At 41.4% G+C, this 23,153-nt stretch overlaps 1 protein-coding gene across 1 annotated transcript in view; it reads right to left on the bottom strand.

The window, feature by feature from the left end:
• The window catches only part of UBR4 (ubiquitin protein ligase E3 component n-recognin 4), a 3,959,899-nt gene that overhangs the window by 436,000 nt on the left and 3,500,746 nt on the right, over window positions 1-23,153 (bottom strand). Inside the window, 2 exon segments of the mRNA XM_044087073.1 lie at window positions 4,296-4,493; window positions 4,974-5,095. Of these exon segments, the coding sequence (XP_043943008.1) occupies window positions 4,296-4,493; window positions 4,974-5,095 (320 nt within the window).

Genomic DNA, 23,153 nt, shown 5'->3' with positions numbered 1-23,153 from the left:
GGAAAGTCCTGCTTACCTTCTGACTAAAAAACTTATTTTTTTAGGTAAAATTTTAGTGAACCACCAGACACATCAGCCTTGGCCTTTAGCAACAAAATCTGTCCGAAAAGGCAACTTTTGCTCATAAAAATTGAAAAAAAAAAAATAGATGGTAGTCCCCAGTGAGGTACTTCTCTACCCAGTCTTGAAAGAAGCACCGCTGATTATTCAAAGTCTGCATGGAAAAGTACACTTTGACAGCAAGATAGTTCTAAATTTTATATGGCTCTCCTTGAGATTTACAGCAACAGGAACACTTGCAAGCTAGTCAGTTGCCCAATCCCTGGCAGGGTATGTCCCCTATACCTTAGGCTACTTCAATAGTGATCTAATGATGAACACCTAATTGTTCTAAATAGTTAGCACTTACTAGGTCAAGGAATCTTTGGATATGCCCACCTTTAGAGATGTAGGTACTAAGCAGTGGCCCTTGGGTCTGAAGATATAGTAAGCCCTGAACTTGGGTAATGAGTGTATGCTACTCTTTAATTAAAAACAAAGTTTCTACAACGAATGTATGTGTTCTAGATGCAAAAGAGCCTCAAGATAAAGCATTCTGTTTTAATACTTATGTCACTCACAACATCCACCATGATGTGGTCAGAATGTTACTACTATTATGATGGAATTCTCAGTACTCAATCATTCTAAAAAGGAACTATGGGGAAAGGAAGGTACTTTACATAGTAAGCAAAAGCAATGGAGTTAGCAGTATAGATCTTAAGCAAAGGAGCCTATCTTCCACCTACTTTCTTGCTGAAACATACTGAAAGTAACACCAATTACTCAGCCAATTACTGAAATCAATCATGATATGTTTTTACTTTGGTATCACTTAGGGTGAAGACAGAATTCCACTTGGGGCCAAAATGTCTTTCCTGCATCTTAACACATACATGGTGAGATCCAAGGATGTCTCTCTGCATGCGCCTTACAATTCAGCACAACTAATTATTTTCAGCTGCATAGACAAGCTCCAAGTCACATTCATATTTGCCTAGTAAGAGGGACTGACGACTCCTTGTGACAGCATTGATCCTGGCACAGACAGAACTATTACCTGTTCTTGTCCAATCTCATGGCCACAGTGTCTGTGTGCCTGACAAAGGACTTGCCAATTATTAGATCAATTGAATAAGATTAAAAATGCATGTCTTGAACAGAATTTCTTAGCTTGGCAATTTAAGGTGACATTGAAAGAGCTAACTAGGGATGTCCTATGAAGATATACAACAATGAGGAAAACTTAGGGATCTGGTTTCCATTTGGGGTAACAGGGTAACTGCCTTGGGTCATCAACTATGGCATTCTTCCTGATGGATTGCAAAAGACCAGCCACATGACAATTTTCTTAACAGCTAGGTTTCATTCAATAATAGCCACCTTACAGAGTTGAGTGTATGCCCTCCTATTTATGCACTACATTACTATTCCTTTGCAAATGTCCTGAAAATCCCTGGTACCCAAACTCTGCTTATGACTTGAAGGGAGTAGATAATGTCCTGGAACAACATTTTAAAATTGTGTGCTTGCACTGTGCGGGGGGTACTAGCATCTTGGAAGAAAGTTGTGGCTGCTGGCTTACACAAAGACCCTTCAAGCTCTGACTTAATACACACCATTTCGATTTTAAACCACATTAGAGTGTTTATGTCCAGATTAGCTAAAAGAATAATAAAGATTTTACTAAAACTGAAAGATATAGATAATGACCTTCCTATCCCTTACTCTATTCCAAATTCAAATGGCCACGGTCACACCCACCACCCTTCATACATCTCTTCATTCTGCTCCAAAATCGTTAAATTCAAGGACACCCACCCACTGCTCAAACAGATTAAACTTGACAGGCCGCCCCAACCCCCTTCACGAAAAGAACCTTCACCCATGCTTATTTATCACTGCAGAGCCAACATCATAACCCCACTGAAACACATCTACAGGCTATGCATTACACTTAAAATGATGCCTAACATCAGGAAAAATGCCACTGTAAAACCTCTCCATAAGAAGCCCAAGCCCTTCATTCTCTCAGATATCTGTCTCATTTCTTTCCTTCCTACCCTAGGAAACATTCTGAAAAAAATACTTTTACTTCTAACTCACTCAATACATCAACCAATACCACCTTCTCTCTCAATAGCAGCATAGCTTCTGCTCTGGTTGCAGTACATACACAGTTCCCTGGACACTCACTGACAACATTCTGCTTGGAATAGACTAAGGCCTAATTACTGTAGCCAGTTTTACTGAGCCTTTGATCATATGTCAATCACTTTATTCTAGACTACCTCACTGCAATAAGAAAATGTAATGACACACTGCGCTGGTTCAAAAATACCTTTCTAACCATCACTTCTCAGTGAATTTCAGCTCAATCGCTCCAACAATCCGTCTGCAAAAAGCCATACCTAAGTATTTATTCTAGTACCTCTCTCTTCTTTTCCATCTATATTAATAAAACTTCCTTTTGACTTACCCTTTTTCTCTCCTGCTTTATGCTGATGACATGGTTCTAATTCTGCTCCAACCATTCTCTCGCCTCTCTTAGGTTCATAGCTTCACAGGTTAGTACTAGGCTAACTGCCCTTGCAAGCCATTTTAAGCCTAGCCAATTATCCCTTGTAAGACTCAAACCCTGTACCTTGTGTTTGTAAGGCAAACACCTTAACCATTAGGCCACCCTCTTGAACACTTCAGGACAATCATCATGCCCTTATTCAAAGTATCAATGATAAACAAGTATTTCCCAACTAATTTAAAATGAAAACAATGCTTTTTGGTACTAGGCAACTCCAGATCCCTGCAAATCTGTGATCGGCTGAATAACACTACTGAAAATGTAGATTTAAATACCTAGGGTTTGGTTAGACCCCTTACTAACTTTCAATCTCCATCTGCACTACACAAAAAAAAAAAAAAAAAACTTTATCCTGAGCTACTAGGATTTCCCATTTTCATGCAAGACCCTGTATGAATGTCACAGGTACCTTACTGTCTCAGCTAAAATATTATGTCCATCTGACTGCTGAAGTTTCTAAAAGAAATTCATCCACCAATCAAATTAAGCCAGTGTGAAAATGGAGAAAGGAGATTTCACCAAAAGGGATGTCTGCAAGTAGGGCTACAGACAGACAAGCAAGACGGGCCTGGGATTTGCTGGAGGGAATAAGCAAAGGAGCCAAGGTACTGGCAGCTAATAAAGTGAGAGGGAAATGTAACAGATTGGCATGAAGTTAAATAGAAATCTGGACTGTAGGTTAGTGACTGACTTCTGTATTAGAGAGAGACTGATGAGGTAAAAGCAGTTTGGCAATTACATCGTTAATTTACAATTACTTACCTACACTAATCCAACATTATTAGAACTGAATCCCAGAATGACATAACCACCCCCGTCCTCCCAAGATTATTAATACATAAACACAGCTTACTACATTTAGACTTCCACATTCAGAGCAAGATTTAAAAAGCAATATTTAAAAAACTTTTTTTTATAGGTACAAAACGATATGTGGTTTCTGTATAAAAAAGTGTTTGCCAGCATTTATACAAAAACTAAAGGCCGTTTTGCATCTTTAGACATGCTCTTAAAGAGGGCCAGTAAAGCTGAAGAAAGAGATACAAAATAGTTAACTTAAAATAATTTTTGCATCTAGTCGATACTACAAGCACAGAAGAGTACTGACATGTAAAAGTGTAGAAAATATTCATACTTGTCAGATACAATCCCCCCAACTTACATTTGAAACATTACGTACTCATGACTGAGGACAAATTTAAAACAGCAAAACAGGATAATATACAGAGATGGAAAGAAAGTCTTTGAAGATGCCAAGAATGTTGGCCAAAATGCATCTTCAGAAGGTGGAAGCCTACCTTCAATCTCCAAAAGGAATAGCATCCAACATGTGCATTGTGGCTACAGGAGTTGATTAACTTTGTAGAAAAGAACATTAAAAGAATTCATCAACACATGCTTTGGGATCTTTTGTGTAATACTTAGCAAGAGAAAAAAGGCAGCTTTCTAAGACTACTGAAAGAAGACAATGCAAATGCACTAAATTTAGGTCAGCTGCCACCTTGCATAGCAACTTTAGAAAGAAAACACCACTGTACAAAGTACCAGACAAAAGAAAGAAAAAAAAAAAAAAAGGAATCAGAACTGTTACATACATTAAAACATGCTTGCAGCTGTACAGTTTAGTGCAAAACAATAATAAATGCAAAGAAGACAACAGTCATGAAATCTTTACCTCCATGCCACTGTCATCTTCCAGCAGGGCCACTAGATCACAGTCCTGGCAAATTTTGTTTTTGATGTCCCGCATGAGGGGGCCAATCCCAGGTTCATTACTGCTGTATGGGTTCCCTGGCATTCGGCCCTGTAAGAAATCCTCCTGTTGTGGATCCTTCTCCAGTGTCACAAAGTATTCTGTAACTTCATTCTCCTCCTGAAAATTTCAATAAAACATTACAGGAAGTAATATTAATTATTCAAAAATCTCTCTCAGTTCTACAGCCACGACCATGAACAAACCTGAAAAACTCTGCTATTATGACTTTTTTCCAACAGTATATTCAAAAATACACCAGCACATAAAAGTACTGTTCCATTCTCAGTCATCTCCATTATTTGGCTATTGATAATAATAATAATAATAATAATAATAACATACAACTTCTATATGTTTTTGAGGAAGGTGTTTCCTCATATATACATTTACAGGCTTCAAACAGAGAGCCACTAGAGTACATCCACTTGCTGATGTCTACTTTTAGAATATTTACAAAAAACATGAAATACAATGCAAATGATCCAAGACATGTTTCTACTTGGCCGAGGAGGGAATAGCAATGCAACAAAACTACACACTGGCTGCCACACAATTCTACACAGTGCAAGTTAAGAGAGCTTTAAAGCATTTACTCACAGGATAAATAATACTGCAAAGCCTCTCAAAGATGAAGACAGGGGTTCTATAGTCATCCAGACTGTACCTTTTTGCAGTTTCAATGCACACAGACATAAAAGCCTTTGTTTCTGATTCTGTCCCTGAAAAGAAAAAAAACAATTTTCTACGTGTAAAGACACCATATTAGCTTTCCAACACAAAGCATTGCATGTACATTCTCAAATTAGTTCAGGCAAACTGTGAGGAAGAAAGCAGTAGCAAAGGTAATATTTTTTAAATGTTCACGCCTCTCAACTGATCACAACAGAACCTCCTCTCACCCTTAACCCTTTCCCCAAATCAAACACTTCACCAAAACACAGTCTCTTTACCAGTTATTACAAATGTCTGTTAACAGGAAGGCAGCATATTCTTGGTGACAAAACTTTACTAGCTGTTCATATCAAGACAAAGGAGTGGAGGCACTGGTGGAGAAAAGTATGGGAGGGGATCATGAATCTTCAAAGGGACAAACTATCCTACATAGCCACTGCAACCCCACCTCATTAGACTGCCAGTTCTAGTAGCGAACATTACAAGTAAGACAAGCAATGGCAGGTCCCACTCCCTTCTCTTACTTGCAAGGGAATAAACGGCCATTTCATCCTTGCCCTCCAAATCAACATTCCACTCTTCCTTGGCTTGTTCCTGTGTCGGTGTCCCCAGAACCACAGAATGCAAGCCAATAATATGGTCATGTTTAAGTTATTACTCACAATAACAGTAAAGCAAGATGAAAACTATTACAGTGCGAGTTGATTTCAGTTCAGAATGGAGCCACTGGCACATAATCCATCACAGTCTTCATAATGGATTATAAAAACACTCATGAAGAAAAGGACACATGTCCATGTATTCACAAAAACATGTTTTAACAGGATAGGAATTAAAATTCTGTAAAGCCCAGTAATGGATGTCTTTCCTTGCTACAACTACTACAATAACCAAAGTCTTAGCTACACTATCAAATGTATGACAACCCTTGACTAAATCCCAGTGATCTATGTTTGCACATTAGCTGCTACCATAATCAGATCTTCTAGTTAAAGCTCAAAACAAAGCTTTTCTATAACGTGTGGCAAAGAAAGGGATTCTTCCCTGTTTTGCAATTACAAATATAAATAATTTTCTTCCAGTTTAGAAGAACATCCCCAATATGCAACAAATTCTAAGATAAATTTATCTTTGCAAATATATCACTCCAAAGGAATCATTTTATGACACACTACTTTAAACTCTTCTAGTTAATTGAAGAAAAATCTTAATTTTCAAGATTGTAACTCTGTCAACAAACCTTTTCTGCAATTATCACACAATCTGGGTATGGAATTATTGTTGACCATCCTAAACCTGTAATACAGTAGTACATAAGTTTCAAACACCACTTAAATGTCCCCCTGGTTTAATTAAAATTGTATATCTGAACCCCCCACACTGGGTTTAACTAAAATTTTATATCCGATTCTTATCTTAGTAACCATTCCCTTTTTGCCTGCTGTCTTAATCGAAATGTACAACTGTGTAGGAACTTACCATAACTGTAGATATTTGAGCTTTTCACCTCTGACTATCACAGCTTGGCAGATGGCTTCCAAACAGGACACTTGTGTTAGAAGAGAATTATCCCAGTTCCTTCATAGGTTAGTACTAGGCTAACTGCCCTTGCGAGCCATTTTAAGCCTAGCCAATTATCCCTTGTGAGACTCAAACCCTGCACCTTGTGTTTGTAAGACAAACACCTTAACATTAGGCCACCCTCCCTTTAAAAGGTTGCTCCTCCCCAGGGAGACACACACACACACAGTTGGCAAGTGCAGGATTCAAACCCCTACCTAACTACATTATGATACTACAGCAGTACGCATTTACACAACGCGCTATACACATTACTTGTCACTGAAGTTGCAGGGGTCTGGAAGAACCCAGCACACAAGCTGATGATGTGTTAAATATCTCAGGAATGACAGCCAAGCCAATAGAATCCTCAGATTTCCCTCTTCAAGCACTAACTAAAGCTGAGGAGATGGGTGCTTTGAAGAGCTGAAAGAGTGGGAATAACAGGTGACTATACCCCCACCCCCCCCCCCAACCCCAGGAAGGCAATGGGTATGAAACAGGGGGAAGGAAATATTACTGCAACAGTGAACATATACATATGCAATTATTAAGCTCCAACACAAATGTACTATGCTCTTCATACTCTTCACTGCTACATAGGTGGTATCTTTCGAGAAGACTCCCAAAGTATATAAACTGGGGGGGGGGGGCTTATTAAGGAACGGACTCTGCAAGCATCCTAGCAGGATAACCATGACAAACCCTGCTCTGGTCCTAGTGGTAATATCCCTGCTGTAGTGTTCAGACAAATACTGAGAGATGGACCAGGTAGCTGTTTCCAGAAAAGCCTAGGTGCTTACCCCCTTTATTCCAATGAAAGATTTGGTTGCTGTTGCATGCGTCCTTGCATGCTCTGGGGTACATTTTCTATGGAAAGAGTAACAAAACAAAAAGATGCAGTAAGTAGCCATATGGAGATGAGTCTGCTTCTGTTTTTTCCCCCCATTCCTTTAGTATTTTCTATATAAAGTTTTAGTTGCCTAAGCTCATCCAGTATATGCAGAATCCATTTTTCTTGTCCTGTACAGCAAGGTAAACTGACAGAAGGTTGAATGTATGGTTAAGAAAACCTGTTGTCACAACACTGGGCACAAAGGTTGGACTAGTGGAGGAAATAATATATCTGTCCCTGTAGAAAATGAGGAAGGGTCATCTGCACACAAGAACGTGTATTTCAGAAATTCACCCGGCAAAAAAAAGTGCTCGTTTCATACAAAAAACAATGCAAAGTGGAAAGCTGGATATACAGCTACAATGATTCTTAAGGGTTTATAAAAACAAGTAATAATTTAACTGCTGGAAATTATCATAACATGACATGTATTGAATGAATGCTAGGCACCTTCTTTTGTTGTACTACTTTTGCAATGACTTCTGCTATTTAAAAAGCAGCTTCAAGGTCGTTTGTTTTTAATGAAATATTTGGTCATGGTATCTAAGATCTAGTGACTCCAGTGGTGGCTGGTATTTCATGTGATGAGGAAAAGTTTTAAAAGTGGATGCATGCAGTTTTGACTAATAAGGGGGTAACTCAAAAGCATTAACCAACTATTGACCTATAGCAATACTCACACCTTTGTCCAAAATACTGGAGAGGTGTGCTCACACACAAATCATGAATTACCTTAATGCCCACAACCTTCTCACTAACATTCAACATGGCTTCAGGCCACACCACAGTACCACAACAGCCCTTATATGTCATTTACTCATACAGTGAACCACCACAGAAATAACGGCAACTTTGTCTCTGCTATCTTCTTGACCTCTCTATGGCATTTGATATGGTCAATCACAATAAACTCATCAAATCCCTCTCAGAACTAAATCTTAGCAAAGCCACCATTACCTGGTTTCAAAGTTATTTAACAAACGGAGGCTGTACAGAAAAAAGCAAAAAACACTCTTCTCTACTACCAATTACACTAGGTGTTCACCAAGGCTCTATTCTTGGTCCCTTACTGTTTTCTATCTACACTAACAACCTCCACACCTCTACCCTACATGCTTCAGTCATCCAATATGCAGATGATTTAACATTAATCTGTTCCTCTTCCTCACTCCATTTACTGCACCTAAAGACACAGGCCTCTTTCCTTTCTGTAGAAGAATGGCTTACTAACTCTCAACTAATACTAAACCCTAATAAAAACAAACTTCTCATATTCCAGCAGTCTAACAACGCCACTACTTCATCCTCATTTACACTAACATCTAACAACACAACAACTAACTCTCCTGTCCCTCACACCAAACTCCTTGGAGTAAGAGACTGACTGCAACATGAGCTTTGATACTCACATTTCACTCACCATTAAGAAAGTACATAAAAAATTAGGGGGACTATACAGAAATAAACAATTCCTTCAAAACACCACCAGGGCAGAAATAGTACAAACATCTCCTACCCATGCTCCTATATGTCTTCCCTATCCTCACCAATCTTAGAAAATCAGAGATAACCAAACTTGAAACCTGCTATAACAAAATAGAAAAATTTGTCTCCAATAGCTCACATTGCACACATCACTGCTCAGTCCTTAAAAAACTAGCTAGAACTTCCACATCATCTCCTCTACAACCAACTTATACTAACACACAAAATACTTCATCACCTTCCCCAAAAAAAACAGCATTACAAAACCTAATACACCCTTTAAAGCAGTACTAGGGTCCTACCCTTCAATAACAAACCTCTCCTTCAAGTCACGAAACCAAACATCTCTGCTGCAGCTTCCCTCTATAGTAGTTTTATAGCTAAAAAATGGAGCACTCTGCCCACTAATATAGCAGCCACAACTTCCTTAACCCAATTTAAAAAAAATCTCTAAAAACACACCCAGAAGTAAACTGGATTTGCAACTGCGATACACCAGGCTAGCCTACCTCCATCTAGCTCTTCTCGCTAAAGATAGCCTCCCCTTCCCCTACTACCAGGTACTGCACCTTTCATCATATTGCAAGTCTCCTTCTTCATACCTCTATTCATTGTTCTACGTACAAACACTTGGACTATACCTTATTTTCTTAAAATGCTATGTCTTACTAGATGCTCTTTAGCTGTATTGCCCTGTGTGGCTCATCCTTCCACCCATACAGTATATATATTATTTCAGTTTAAACATAGATGTTTTGCTTTTTATTTTGAAACATTATCTTAACGCATTTGATGCTAAATGTAAACGCTCATGCCTCGATACCTGCGATATTGTACTTTATTAACTTTGTTGTATGTGGAGCATTCCTCCACGGGCCTTCGCTGAAAAAGGACTGGTGTCCAGTCAGACTTTCCCAGTAACCAAATGTAAAATAAAACAAAATAAATAAATAAAATTTGGGGTCTGTATAGATCCAGTTTTCCGCTTTGCATTGTTTCTTGTTTTCAACAGTTTTTTGTTGCTTTGTTTGTTCACTTTATTTGGTGCTTGCTTCATGTCAAGAATTTGAGGTGTTGGGAATCTAATATGGCTGCACAGTGAACAGCTTGATTAGAGCTCTCCCCGTGTGAAAAACTGAAAGCCAGTACAATTATCAGTCTGGGTAAAATTCAGTTACTAGCCAGTAATTACACATCCTGGATGAGAGCAAAGAAGAAATTGAGAGGGAGTAAGATAAAAATCAACCAGAAAAGGAAAAGAAAAAATGCTGGCTGAAAAGAATCTTGCAGCTGTTCAGCATAAAACAATTCAAGTTTCAACACTTGTACAGGACATAGCTTCCAGTACAACAAAGAGAGAGAGAAAAAAATCAAATGCACTCAGTGGTGTTCAAGTGAAACACCGCAGGTATATATAAAGTCTAACAACAGAGTAAAGAAAAAATAGAAGCTTTAACTAGCTATATGGATGAACTGCTAACACTGGAAAAAAAATTAGAGACTTTAATGAAAAACGATAGCTGAGCATGAAGCTTCTCAAGAAGAGCCTTTTCAAAGATACAGGAGGCAGAAGACAGAACACAGAGAAAATCTGAGATACTCTGCTGTACCAGAGAAACTGGAAGGAAAATAACACCTTGATTTTATTAAAATAAAGATAAGCAAATGGAATGGTGTCTCACAGCAGGATTTGTTAATTGACAGGACACAATGTGCAAATTCCAAATCTAACCCACAAAAATAGCCAGCACCCACTGGAATGGATTCATAAAGACTAAGTCAACAGACCAGCTTCAGCCATCAGGCCTTTCTCAATGTATATTAACTGCAGTGAACCACATTATATGCAAAACACAAACCAATTAACAATTATTACATTAAATTCACAAGTGATCATTCAAACTAGGTGTAAACAATCCACCCAGTCTCACTATCCATGTTTAGAATATTGTGCCATCCTGCTTTAAAGCATCTACTGCCCACAATTTTATCAACAACAAATTGAAAGCTGGCTGAAGTATGAACAGTAGTATGTTTATACAGTGCATTGGTGGCACATGTACTTTTAATATTGCTAAAATGTTCAGAAATCTGAACCCTAATGGGTCTGGATGTTTGGCCTATACAGAAAGCCGAACTGCATAATGCAAGATAGATGATCAAACCACTGCTACAATTAGAAAGAGTATTTATGGAAAAAACCCATGATGTATTTTTGCTAGTGAATTCCTTAGTCTGCTGAATATATTTATTGGGTTCCTATTACGTTATTGAAAGATAACGTAATCGAACAGCCAAAACATTGAAACGGCTGCATTTCGAAGTTTGCATTGTGGGATTGCTGTACAGCGAAGATTGGGATATTTGCCCTTTCCTTACTGTAGTGCGATCTCGAAGTTGGAATATATATTTAGTGGGGTGTGGGGGGGGGCACAGCCCCCACAATAAAAGTTACGAAATGCAGATGTTTTGGCCTTTCGATTACGTTATCTTTCGATAATGTAATATGAACCCATATTTACTTGCAAAAAGAGCAGTGGCCAAATGGACAGCAACCTATTGCCTTAGTGCCATCCAATGTAGCTTGCATTAAACAATCGGATGGTTTATTGCATTTGCAATGGCTGAAATGACTGCCCAAAGAGCTACCTTTACGAAATGAAAATAAACACCAATCCCCAACAAATCATGTAGCCTCTCATCGGCCAATAGAATATCCTAGTGGTTTTGTACTAAATCCATAAACTGATGACTATTCCTACCATGGACCTCATTAACAAGGACATTGGCAACCTCCAAACACTTGATCCCACACAGTTTGGCTTTGTCAAGGAGAGGTCATGTCTGCTAAATTTGGTCAACTTATTTGAGACAGTCACCAAACCCAGGCATGAGGGGAAGACGGTGCACACTACCCACCTTGACCTGGCCAAAGACGAACACTATTCCCCACTCGGGCATAACAGATAAACTATCTCAACTAGGCATCAATCCATATGTTACCAGATGGGTAGCAAACTGGCTCACTGATAGAACTCACGTAGTCAAAATAGGGGAAGCCACCTCAACGACTCGTAACAAGCCGTGTACCCCAGGGTTCGGTCTTGAGGCCTCTGTTATTTGGGATATACTTTTCTAAGGTGCAGGCCAAAACCAGTGGCCTATGGCTGACCAAGTCTGCAAATGACTGCAAGCTGGGTGCTGTCATCAATGCCCCTAGTGATGTGGACATCCTCCAAGAGGGTCTCACTCAGACAAATGACTGGTGCCAGAAACATGGCCTCAAGCTGAATACCAAAAAATGCATCATCATCCCCGTTGGGGAGAATGACTTTCCTGCCAATTATCACATTAATTATGTCCTAAGCACTCAATCAATTGTGAGGGCTTTGGGCACAGAGGTTAATAGCAGCCTGACTTTTGACCACCATATTGCTTCCATGGTATGGAACGCCTTCTACATGGCCCACCTCATAAGTAACGCATCTCATCCAGGGACAAGGTGGTCATAACATCCCTGTGTATTCTTCCCTTATAAGGCCCATTATTGAGTACAACGCACCTTTCGGCATGCAGCAGCTGGAGAGACCACAGAGGTTCCTCACCAGGAGAATCCAGTGCCTCAAACATCTACCATACACATAGAGGCTAAAACCCCTATCCCTCTACTCAGTATCATACAGACTTCTTCAGAGGTGGCCTCTGTCTGGCATACAAGGCAATCATGGACCCCACCTTGATAGGACTGCTGCATATCCACAAGTCAAGCTCCACTCGAGAAACCCACACACGCGGCCTCAACCTGCTCTGTGACATCAACAAGACTTATTGGTGGGACAGACTTGTGTCACAGAGACTCCCTCATCTAATGGAATAGACTCCCTCTCCACATCAAGCAGAGTACCTCTTTACCCCTTTTTAAGCGCAACCTGGATAACTGTATGGAAAATAAAAAAATATACCCCTGGGATTCCACCCATGTTCCTGTTAGACAGGGCATTGGGTGCTGACTTTGTCTAAACATGGGCTAAACTTATAAGAGCCACAAATAGCAAAAAGATTCGCAGGAATCACGAAATAAGGGCTCGCTCCAAGAAAATATAATATATTTATTAAATCCACAGCGAGAGTCACAGCCAAAATTAACGCTTCCAAGCTGATACGTTTTCGATCAAAATCTTCTTCAGATACAAACAACCTTGTAAAACAACCATAATATATACCCTATTATTTAATTGAAAAATTGCCTGTCCAATAAAATTCTTGCTTAAAAAACTCACAATTAACATTCCGTAGAAAAGACCCAAGGGACACATTACATTGTTTTAACATATATAAAGCACAATTGTCTCTAATTGTTTTTAGTACTTAAATAATTGTTGATAAACATTTTTTAAAAACCACCAACAATAATATAATCCTTGACAAAATTCTCTAAAAGAAATATATATATAATATAAAAAAATAATGAATGGTATAATAGTAATACTGCCATCTGGTGGTTTTCTTATAAAATACATCTAAAAAATCTAAGTTTTGTTGATCTTAATCTCAATACAGGCTTAATAGACAAAAAAATCATTTAGACCAGGGGGTTTTGTAGACTCCAAAATAATCTGCCAAAACAACTCCCTGTATTCCAACTTCGCCTCCCACATACCTCCTCTTATGTCCTTGGGGACAGTTTCCAAAACAAAAAACACAAATTCTGCCTGAGGACAAACACAAGTGTGCCTATATAATGCGTTGTTGTTATGCTGTTTTCTATCATCATATAGATGTTCATAAATACGACACTTTAATTTTCTCTCAGTTTTCCTCACATAGAAGGAGGTACATTGATTGCAGACAGCAATGTACACAGCCCCAAAAGAATTACAATTTGAAAAACTGTTACTAAAAATATGTCTATTCCTTGCAGAAATAAAAACATTTTGTCTTTGTTAATAATGTCTGAACATTGTGAACAGAAACCACATTTGTAGGTTCCATACCTACGAGACCTGTTACTCTTAAAACTGGATGTACCAAACTCAAAACGTTGTTTAAAATTTAAGTCCTTACAATAAATACATTTTAATGGCTGTTGTTTATTTAACCCCAGGTCGGAAATTTGAACAAACCTTTCCCATTCTCTACTGATAACATCTTTAATCACCCCCAAATCACCTGAATAATCTAAAATATATGTGTGATCCCAATTATAAGACGTATTATTTACTGCACTGGTTGTTGTTATAGGAGGTGCATCCTGCCCCAATATTGGAGCAAACCTATCTTTCTTACCCTGAAGAACCACTTCCAAAACTTCATCCAGTAATGGTTTGGGATATGCTCTCTCACTAAACATTGAGCACTTTGTCACATTCCAATAAAAATTCATCATGGGAGGTCATTCTGCTGACCCTTACCAATTGTCCCTTAACTAAATTCTTCTTCTGAAAATAAGGATGTCCACTATAAAAGTGCAAATAAGAATTAGAAAAAGTGTTTTTACGGTGTATCTTAGAAGCAAAACTTGAATTATCCTTACTGAGAGAAATATCTATATATATCAACTGATTTTTGATTAAAATCATAAGTAAAATCTAAAAAATTAGTTGTCCCTTTAAGATAATTCAAAAATTCAAAGAATTTGTCTTTGGTATCGGTCCAAAAAATACAAATATCATCTAAAAAACCTTTTGTATAAGGACCAACAACCAGAAAAGGGGCTATGAATCACATACAATTTCTCCCACCAGTTTAAAACTATATTGGCATATGTGGGGGCACATTTGGCCCCCATGGCCACTCCTTTGTTTTGCTTAAAAAATTCACTCTAAAAAACTTTTAGTTATGTACTTACCATAACTTTAGATGTATGGGATCCATCTCGCCTACATTCTCTACAGATGGGTTCAGAGCTGATCCTCGGCTCCGACTCAGCCGCTATACAATAGAACGCAGTCTCTTATTGGCTGAGTTACCTCGTATCCCAGGATGCACCACTACTGCTTCCCCAGATCTTGTCTGTCCGCACACATGCACACACACATAGACTGTTGTTATAACATTGCCAGGTGTTTCAAGAGAGGAAAAAGTTGAATTCTGATCGTCCGGTCTCTTCTGGCCTACAAGGCAGGGGAAGGAGGGTGGGTTATTAGGAATGTAGGCGAGATGGATCCCATACATCTAAAGTTATGGTAAGTACATAACTAAAAGATGTAATGTGATCCTATCTCGCCTACATTCTCTACAGATGGGACAGCATCCCTAGCACCTAATTCCTGGGTGGCTCACTGGAAAACGCTCCTGAGAACCGTGGAACCGAAGGAAGCTCGCCCCCTAGATGCCACATCCAATTTGTAGTGAGAAATAAAGGTGTGTAGAGAAGACCACGTAGCAGCCGCACAAATGTCACTGATAGAGAGCTTGGAATGAAAGGCTGCCGAAGTGGCCATAGCCCTGGTAGAATGAGCTTTCACTGGAACTATAAGCTCTTTATTTGAAATGCGATAAATATGACTGATACAGTCTCTGATCCACTTGGCAATAGTGACTTTCGTGACGGCTTTGCCCAATTTACTATCCGAAAAGGACACAAACAGTTGATCTGATTTTCGTGCTTGGTGTGTCCTATCCAAATAGAAACGTAATTGTCTGTGCACGTCTAAGCTGTGAAAGGTATACTCAGCTCTATTTGAATACTTAGGGGAAAAAAAACGGTAATTCCAGTGATTGATACAAACAAAAGTTAGAACAAACCTTTGGTATAAAGGATGGGTTTGGTCTAAGAGATACTCTATCCTTGTGAAATACCAGGTATGGTGGTTTGACACATAGGGCTTGAAGTTCTGAAACTCGCCTGGCTGATGTAATAGCAACTAGAAGAGCAGTCTTCCAAGAAAGAAATTTTAAGTCACAGGTTGCTGTCGGCTCAAAGGGAGGTGAGGTTAATGCACCTAACACCACGTTAAGGTCCCACGGTGGTGCAGGATGAGATATAGGGGGCCGTAGAAGCCAAGCTCCTTTAATAAAAGCTGTGCACAACTTGTTGCTCATTAAAGGTGGTTCTACGCTCTCATGAAAATTGGAAATAGCAGCCAATTGAACTTTGATGGTAGACACCGAACAACCTTGGTTGAACAGGGAAGCTAAAAACTTCAGAACCTCTGACACCGAGGCTGTCATAGGGTCTAATCCTCGGAGTTGGGCCCAAATAGCAAACCTCTTCCATTTATTGCTATACATCTTTTTAGTAGAAGTCTTGTGGGCCGAGGACAAAATATGCATGACTTCAGGGTCGAAAGAATGGCTCCTAACTATGGTCGGAAGAGGAGTAGCCAAGCTGCTAGCTTCAATGAATGGAGGGACTGATGGAACTGTCCTGACTGATGCGTCAAGAGGTCCGGAACTTGGTCCAGGAACCAGGGACCCTCCAATGCATATTTGTGAAGAAAGGGGAACCAGACTTGACGAGGCCAGTATGGGGCGATTAGAATCATTTTGCTTTCCAAGCGAATCGCCTTCTGAATCACCTTGGGGAGAAGGGGAACAGGTGGAAAGGCGTATAGCAGACCAGGGGGCCAAGCTTGGACTAGAGCATCCTTGGGGATCTCCCCCAGAACTGGGGTGAGAGAGAATAACTGCCGGCATTTTGGGTTGAGGGGAGTTGCGAAAAGATCGCAACAAGGAGCTCCCCATCTCGTGAAAATCTGAGTTACCACTCTGTCGTTCAAGGACCACTCGTGAGGGGAGAGAATAGTTCTGCTTAGTCTGTCGGCTATCACGTTGGATCTCCCCGGAATGTGTGTTGCCACTAGGAAACGTTTGGTAGAAATCGCCCAATCCCATACCTTCATGGCCTCTCTGCAAAGGGGGTAAGACCTGGTCCCTCCTTGCTTGTTTAAGTACCAGACTACCGACATGTTGTCGGACTGAATGGCAATCGTACCCTGGGGGAGGTGATCGTGCAGTGCTTGCAACGTTAAAAGCACTGCCCTCATTTCCAGGATATTGATGTGGAGAAGGCTCTCATCGGTGTGCCACGTGCCTTGGACCGACCTGTCCAGATAATGTCACCCCCACCCTGTCTGGGAGGCGTCCATAGTCAACGTGGCCGAGGGGAGTGGGGGAACGAAGGGTCACCCTAGATTCAGGTTGGAGGAAAGAAGCCACCAACGAAGATCCTGTTTGCACGTCTCTGTGATCAATATGTGGTGACTGAGGGGAAGGTCTTGATAAGACCACTGGAGTATCCTCATATGCAACCTTGCCAAGGGGACCAGAAGAATGGTGGCTGACATGGAACCCAACAGCTGCAGGACCATTCTCGCTGGAGCACGACGTCTGAGGAGTAATGCCCGAACCTGAGACTGCAGCGTTGCTATCCTTTCCGCAGGAAGATAGACTCGCATCTGCCTTGAGTCTATTTCTGCACCAATAAACAGAATATGCTGTGATGGCAGCAATACGGATTTTGTCCAATTGAAGGTGATTCCTAAGGAGTTGCCTAGGGAGATAGTAGCTGCTAGAGTTTTCAAGAGTAGATGCCTGGAGGTGGCAGTTAGGAGCCAGTCGTCTAGGTATGGAAACACCTGGAATCCTAGACTTCTCAGGTGAGCAGTCACCACCGCCAAACATTTGGTGAACACCCTGGGGGCTGTGGTGAGACCAAAGGGCAGTGCACAGAACTGGAAATGACTGTCTCCTAGGCTGAAGCGCAAGTGTCTCCTCGACGCCTGATCTATCAGAATGTGATAATAGGCGTCTTTGAGATCTATGGAGCACATCCAAACACCTTTCTCCAAAAGCGGGAGAATGGATTGCAAGGTGACCATCCGGAATTTGGACTTTTTCACTAATTGGTTTAACTTGCTGAGATCCAAAATGGGCCTCAAGTCCCCGGTCTTTTTTGGTACCAAAAAGAATCTTGAGTAAGTCCCTGATCCGGCCTGATCTGCGGGGACAGGTTGGATGACTCCTTTTTGAAGCAGCTTCGATATTTCGCTGGCTGCAAGATCCCGTTGACTGGGTGGTGGGTCTGGGATTCTTTGGGATGGTGGGGGGGGGTTGAGAGAAGGGAATGGTGTAACCTCCGGCGATGATTCGGAGCACCCATTGGTCCTGAGTGATATTTTCCCAGGCCTTTAGGTGCCTCGAAAAATGACCCCCGATTTGCTCCGGAGCTGCACAGTCGGGTACTCCTTCAGGGATGCTGGAAGGAGGAGGAGCCACGAAAGGACTCGCGGTCTCCAGTGTTGCGGGGGCCTCCGCCACCTCTGGGACGGCATCTCCCTGAAAAATTTCCCCCTCCTCTGCCTCTAGAAGGGGAATCGCTCTGCTGCGACGAGTAAGGCTTTTGAGACTTACGGAACCACATTTTCCCTCCTTTTCGAGCCTTGGGATAAGGTCTGAAGGGAGTGGAAAACCGGGCCCCTACGGCAGTTAAAGTCTTACTCTCCTGTTCGCAGCGAGTCAAAGTGTCCTTTACCTTGGGTCCAAACAAAGAGGACCCATCAAAGGGGGCGTCGGCAAAGGAAGACTTAAAGGCCTCCACAAAGTGACACAGGCGTAGCCAGGCTTGTCTCCGTAGAGCAACACCTGTTCCCGCTGCTCTGCTCGCTCCTTCGGCTGCATAAGAAATGAGCCTCATGGACGAGTTGGATAACGAGGACAGGGTAGCCAACTGGGAGTTAACCGTCTGGGCCAACTGCTCAGGTAAGTTACCGGAGAGGGTATCCGAAAGCTCCTTGACCAGATCCCTCTGCAGTCTCGTGAAATGCGTCAAGTAGTTCAGAGACCTTAGTGTAAAGGTCGCTGAAGTAAGGGTACGCTTCCCGTACCGATCCATGCTCCTAGACTCCTTATTAGGAGGATGGACAGACGTTGAAGCCTCGGCCACATCTTGCTGGGTGGCAGATGCCACCACCAAGGCATCTACAGCCACACCTTTTGAAAGAAAGTCCTTATCAGGGGGTGCCGAAAGGAATTTATTGGGGCAAGCTGGCACCGGTTCAACAGAGTTTGGGTGTTCCCACGCCCTTCGAGAGATCAAATCCAGAAGCTCATCGAAAGGCGGAGACACCCAGGAGGCAGAGGGCTGAGCCCCAAAGGCCTTGAGGAAAACAGACTCCTCAGCAGAAGGGGGTTTGGACTGCCAGTCGCCTCATTGCTTAAGGATCTCCAAGATGTCCGCAAAGGATACATCATCCGAGGACGACTTGGGGGACCCTTCCGCATCATCGAGGTCGGTATCTGAGGTGAGAGACTCATCAGGGGAGTCGACGTACTTCCTCTTGCACTGTTTCTTCCTCGGAGGTTCCTCCAGCATTCGGAGGGACATCCAGGAAGAAGGGAACCCCCAATGGGGGTAACCTCAGGCCCAAGAGCTCCGCTGTCGTGAGACAGGGGGATTGCAAAGGAGCCAGTCTCCGTGCCAAGGGGAGGTGGTGGTGAGATGGTAGAAGTGGCCAGAGAGGATTTGGCCAAGGCACTCCTCATGGCCTTGAAGGCGGGACCCCCAGAGTCCTGGGATGGTTCAACCCCCAAGGCCACAACAGCAGTCGGAACTCCCGCAGCGACCGAGAGGGAGGCTCGGAACCGAAAGGATCGGTCCCAGCATCCCCGGGCTGACAGAGGAGGTCAGCGTGCAACCCCGACCCGAAGGGCGGGGTTGGAGTTAGGGTCGGAACCGACCCGACAACCTCCACTGGCTCCACCAACACTGACTCCAATGGCGCCGAAGCTGTTGGAGGAGGAACCGAGATAGCAGGATGGGAAACCGGCTCCGGAGCCGACTGGGCTGGAGCCGAGATCAACTTTTGAAAGACTGGAGACTGAAAAAGCCTTTGAAGCACCCTGTCTACATCCGAATCAGACATCCTCGACGACCAAGAGACGAGACCGACCGGGTCCGAGTCGATTTCTCCGCCGGCTCCGAAAGACTGGGGGACCGGCTCCGTATGGGTTCGAGAAGTATCGGCGCCGAGGGAGATTCCACTACCACTGCAATTTCCCTCTGAGCCGATGGGGACTTCGGCACCGAATGGGAAGAGTCTGAGCGGGCAACCCTCATCGGCTCCGAAGGCAGTGGAGCCGATGGAGATGACTCGCCTCTCGACGCCCGAGCTCTCAACTCCGAAGCCAGAGGAGTCGAGGCTGGAGACATCGAGGCAGACCGTTCCGCCCTCGGCTCCGAAGTCCATGGAGCCGACGGAGAAGCCTGCCGTGACTTTTTAGCTGCCCGATCCGACGGGCTGGTCGGAGCCGAAGATTTTTTCTTCCTCAAAGGAGAAGAAGAAGAAGATAGGGCTTCCTCAAAGGAAGGGGTAATAAGCCCTTTCAAAATCAACTTATTTTTCCTCTCTTGGAGCACACGAGAGGAAAAGGCGTGGCAAACGCTACAGGATTCCTGGAGGTGCTTCGGGCCCAAACAGTATACACACAAAGAATGATCGTCCGTAATGGACATTTTATAATTGCATTTGGAACATTTTTTAAAACCTGATGGTCTATGTTCCTTCGACATGGCTATCTACCACTAAACTTCAAAAAACTACACAAAAAACTACACAAACGACAGCCTAGACTCTAACTAAAATGCCTAGAATAGAGCAAGGCCCCTCTGACTCAAACGGGATCACTTGCCACAAAAATACACTTTTACCACAAAAAACTCTAAATACACAGTCACACAACAAGTAGTGTCACTAAGAGGTACTTAGCTCAGCCAAGTCCGAGACCACGTCTAAGCTTCAGAAGCGGCAAACGAGATCTGGGGAAGCAGTAGTGGTGCATCCTGGGATACGAGGTAACTCAGCCAATAAGAGACTGCGTTCTATTGTATAGCGGCCGAGGATCGGCTCCAAACCCATCTGTAGAGAATGTAGGCGAGATAGGATCACATTACATCATATAGTTATTTTTCAGGATCACCTCCATAAACAATAGGCAATTCCTAAAATCATCGTGGGAAAGCAAACCACTATCCCTCATACTCTCTTCCAACCACTGAAGTCCTATATCGTGAGGAATAGAACCAAACAAGTCAACTACATCCAGTGTAACAAAAACAAGATTGGAAGAAAACAAATGTGGTTTAACAGATCTCAAGAAATCCCATGAGTCCCTAAGGACTGTTTCACTAGAATATGAAAGCTGTTTTATCATCCACAAATTTTGCCAATGGGGTAGTGACAGACCCCTCAGAAGAAACAATAACCCTTAGGGGGGGATTCTGACTATCCTTATGTACTTTTGGTATCCCAAAAACAGAAGGGACCCTTGGTTGTTTATTAAGTAAAAAGTTAAATTGCTCATTGTTAATAGAACCTTCTAAAAATAAATCATTCAGCATTAAATTAATTTTGCTGTTAGCAATATTAACTTCATTTATAGAAGCCCTAGAATATTTCGAAGTATCTTGAAGCAAAGTATTCATCTTAGATTCATATAGGATACTGTCCATAAGGACCGTCCCACCCCCTTTGTCCGGTTGCATCACTCTTATGGTTCTATCATTTTTTAATTCATCTAATAATTTCTTTTCTTTGTGGGAAAGATTTGGATATACATAATGATTTTTCACAGCTCTTCTGATTTCTGTTTCCAGTAAACTTTCCATATTTTTCAATTGGGGATGTAAAGGGGGGTTTATAGTGCTCTTTTTCTTTAATGTAACTGAAAGAATATAAAGAGGGTAAAGCATATCCTAAACCTAAATTGTTTCATTCATTTTTTAAAGGCTATAAAGTTGGTATAGTCAGTGAGGGGTCTGAGAGTCAGGATAATCGAACTGAGGACGTTGGACATGAGTGAACAAATGATGGGGACATGCGATTCCCTTTAGAATATCCTATTCCGGTTCGCCGGTCCGACCGGATTCGCAAACAGAATCCGGTGCAGTACAGGGTATACTATCGCCACGACTATCACAGGAGATAGGGTCGGTAACCTTGAATTTCCAGATAGATCATCAGAGTAATATTATTGAGTATAGCAACTATAAAATTTTTAATTATAGTAAAGTGGAAGTTCAAGGTGATCATTTTCAGTTATTTTCAAAAGGTTTCAAATATATTCCAATAAGGAAAGCAAGTATACCGAGATCTATTATAGATTTAAAGTTGTTTTTGAGAAAACAGAATTTATCTTTATTATTTCAGGATGCTGATAGTGGTCCCTCACATTGTTACATTAAAGAAAAAGAGCACTATAAATCTCCCTTTACATCCCCAATTGAAAAATATGGAAAGTTTACTGGAAACAGAAATCAGAAGAGCTGTGAAAAATCATTATGTACATCCAAATCTTTCCCATAAAGAAAAGAAATTATTAGATGAATTAAAAAAATGATAGAACAATAAGAGTGATGCAACCGGACAAAGGGGGTGGGACGGTCCTTATGGACAGTATCCTATATGAATCTAAGATGAATACTTTGCTTCAAGATACTTCTAAATATTCTAGGGCTTCTATAAATGAAGTTAATATTGCTAACAGCAAAATTAATTTAATGCTGAATGATTTATTTTTCGAAGGTTCTATTAACAATGAACAATTTAACTTTTTACTTAGTACATAAGGATAGTCAGGATCCCCCCTAAGGGTTATTGTTTCTTGTGAGGGGTCTGTCACTACCCCATTGGCAAAATTTGTGGATGATCAGCTTTCATATTCTAGTGAAACAGTCCTTGGGGACTCATGGGATTTCTTGAGATCTGTTAAACCACATTTGTTTTCTTCCAATCTTGTTTTTGTTACACTGGATGTAGTTGACTTGTTGTTCTACTCTCTACACCATACAGGCTTCAGTGGTTGGAAGAGAGTATGAATGATATTAGGAATTGCCTATTGTTTATGGAGGTGATCCTGAAAAATAACTATATGTTTTTTCAGGGTGAATTTTTTTAAGCAAAACAAAGGAGTGGCCATGGGGGCCAAATGTGCCCCCACATATGCCAATATAGATTTAAACTGGTGGGAGAAATTTTATGTGATTCATAGCCCCTTTTCTGATTGTTGGTCCTTATACAAAAGGTTTTTAGATGATATTTGTATTATTTGGACCGATACCCAAGACAAATTCTTTGAATTTTTGAATTATCTTAAAGGGAAAACTAATTTTTTTAGATTTTACTTATGATTTTAATCAAAATCAGTTGATATATTTAGATATTTCT

Source organism: Protopterus annectens, chromosome 1.part1 (assembly GCF_019279795.1).
Source record: "Protopterus annectens isolate FY-2018-M chromosome 1.part1, PAN1.0, whole genome shotgun sequence".
Classification (NCBI taxonomy): Eukaryota; Metazoa; Chordata; order Ceratodontiformes; family Protopteridae; genus Protopterus; species Protopterus annectens.
This window is presented reverse-complemented; position numbering and strand designations above follow the sequence as displayed.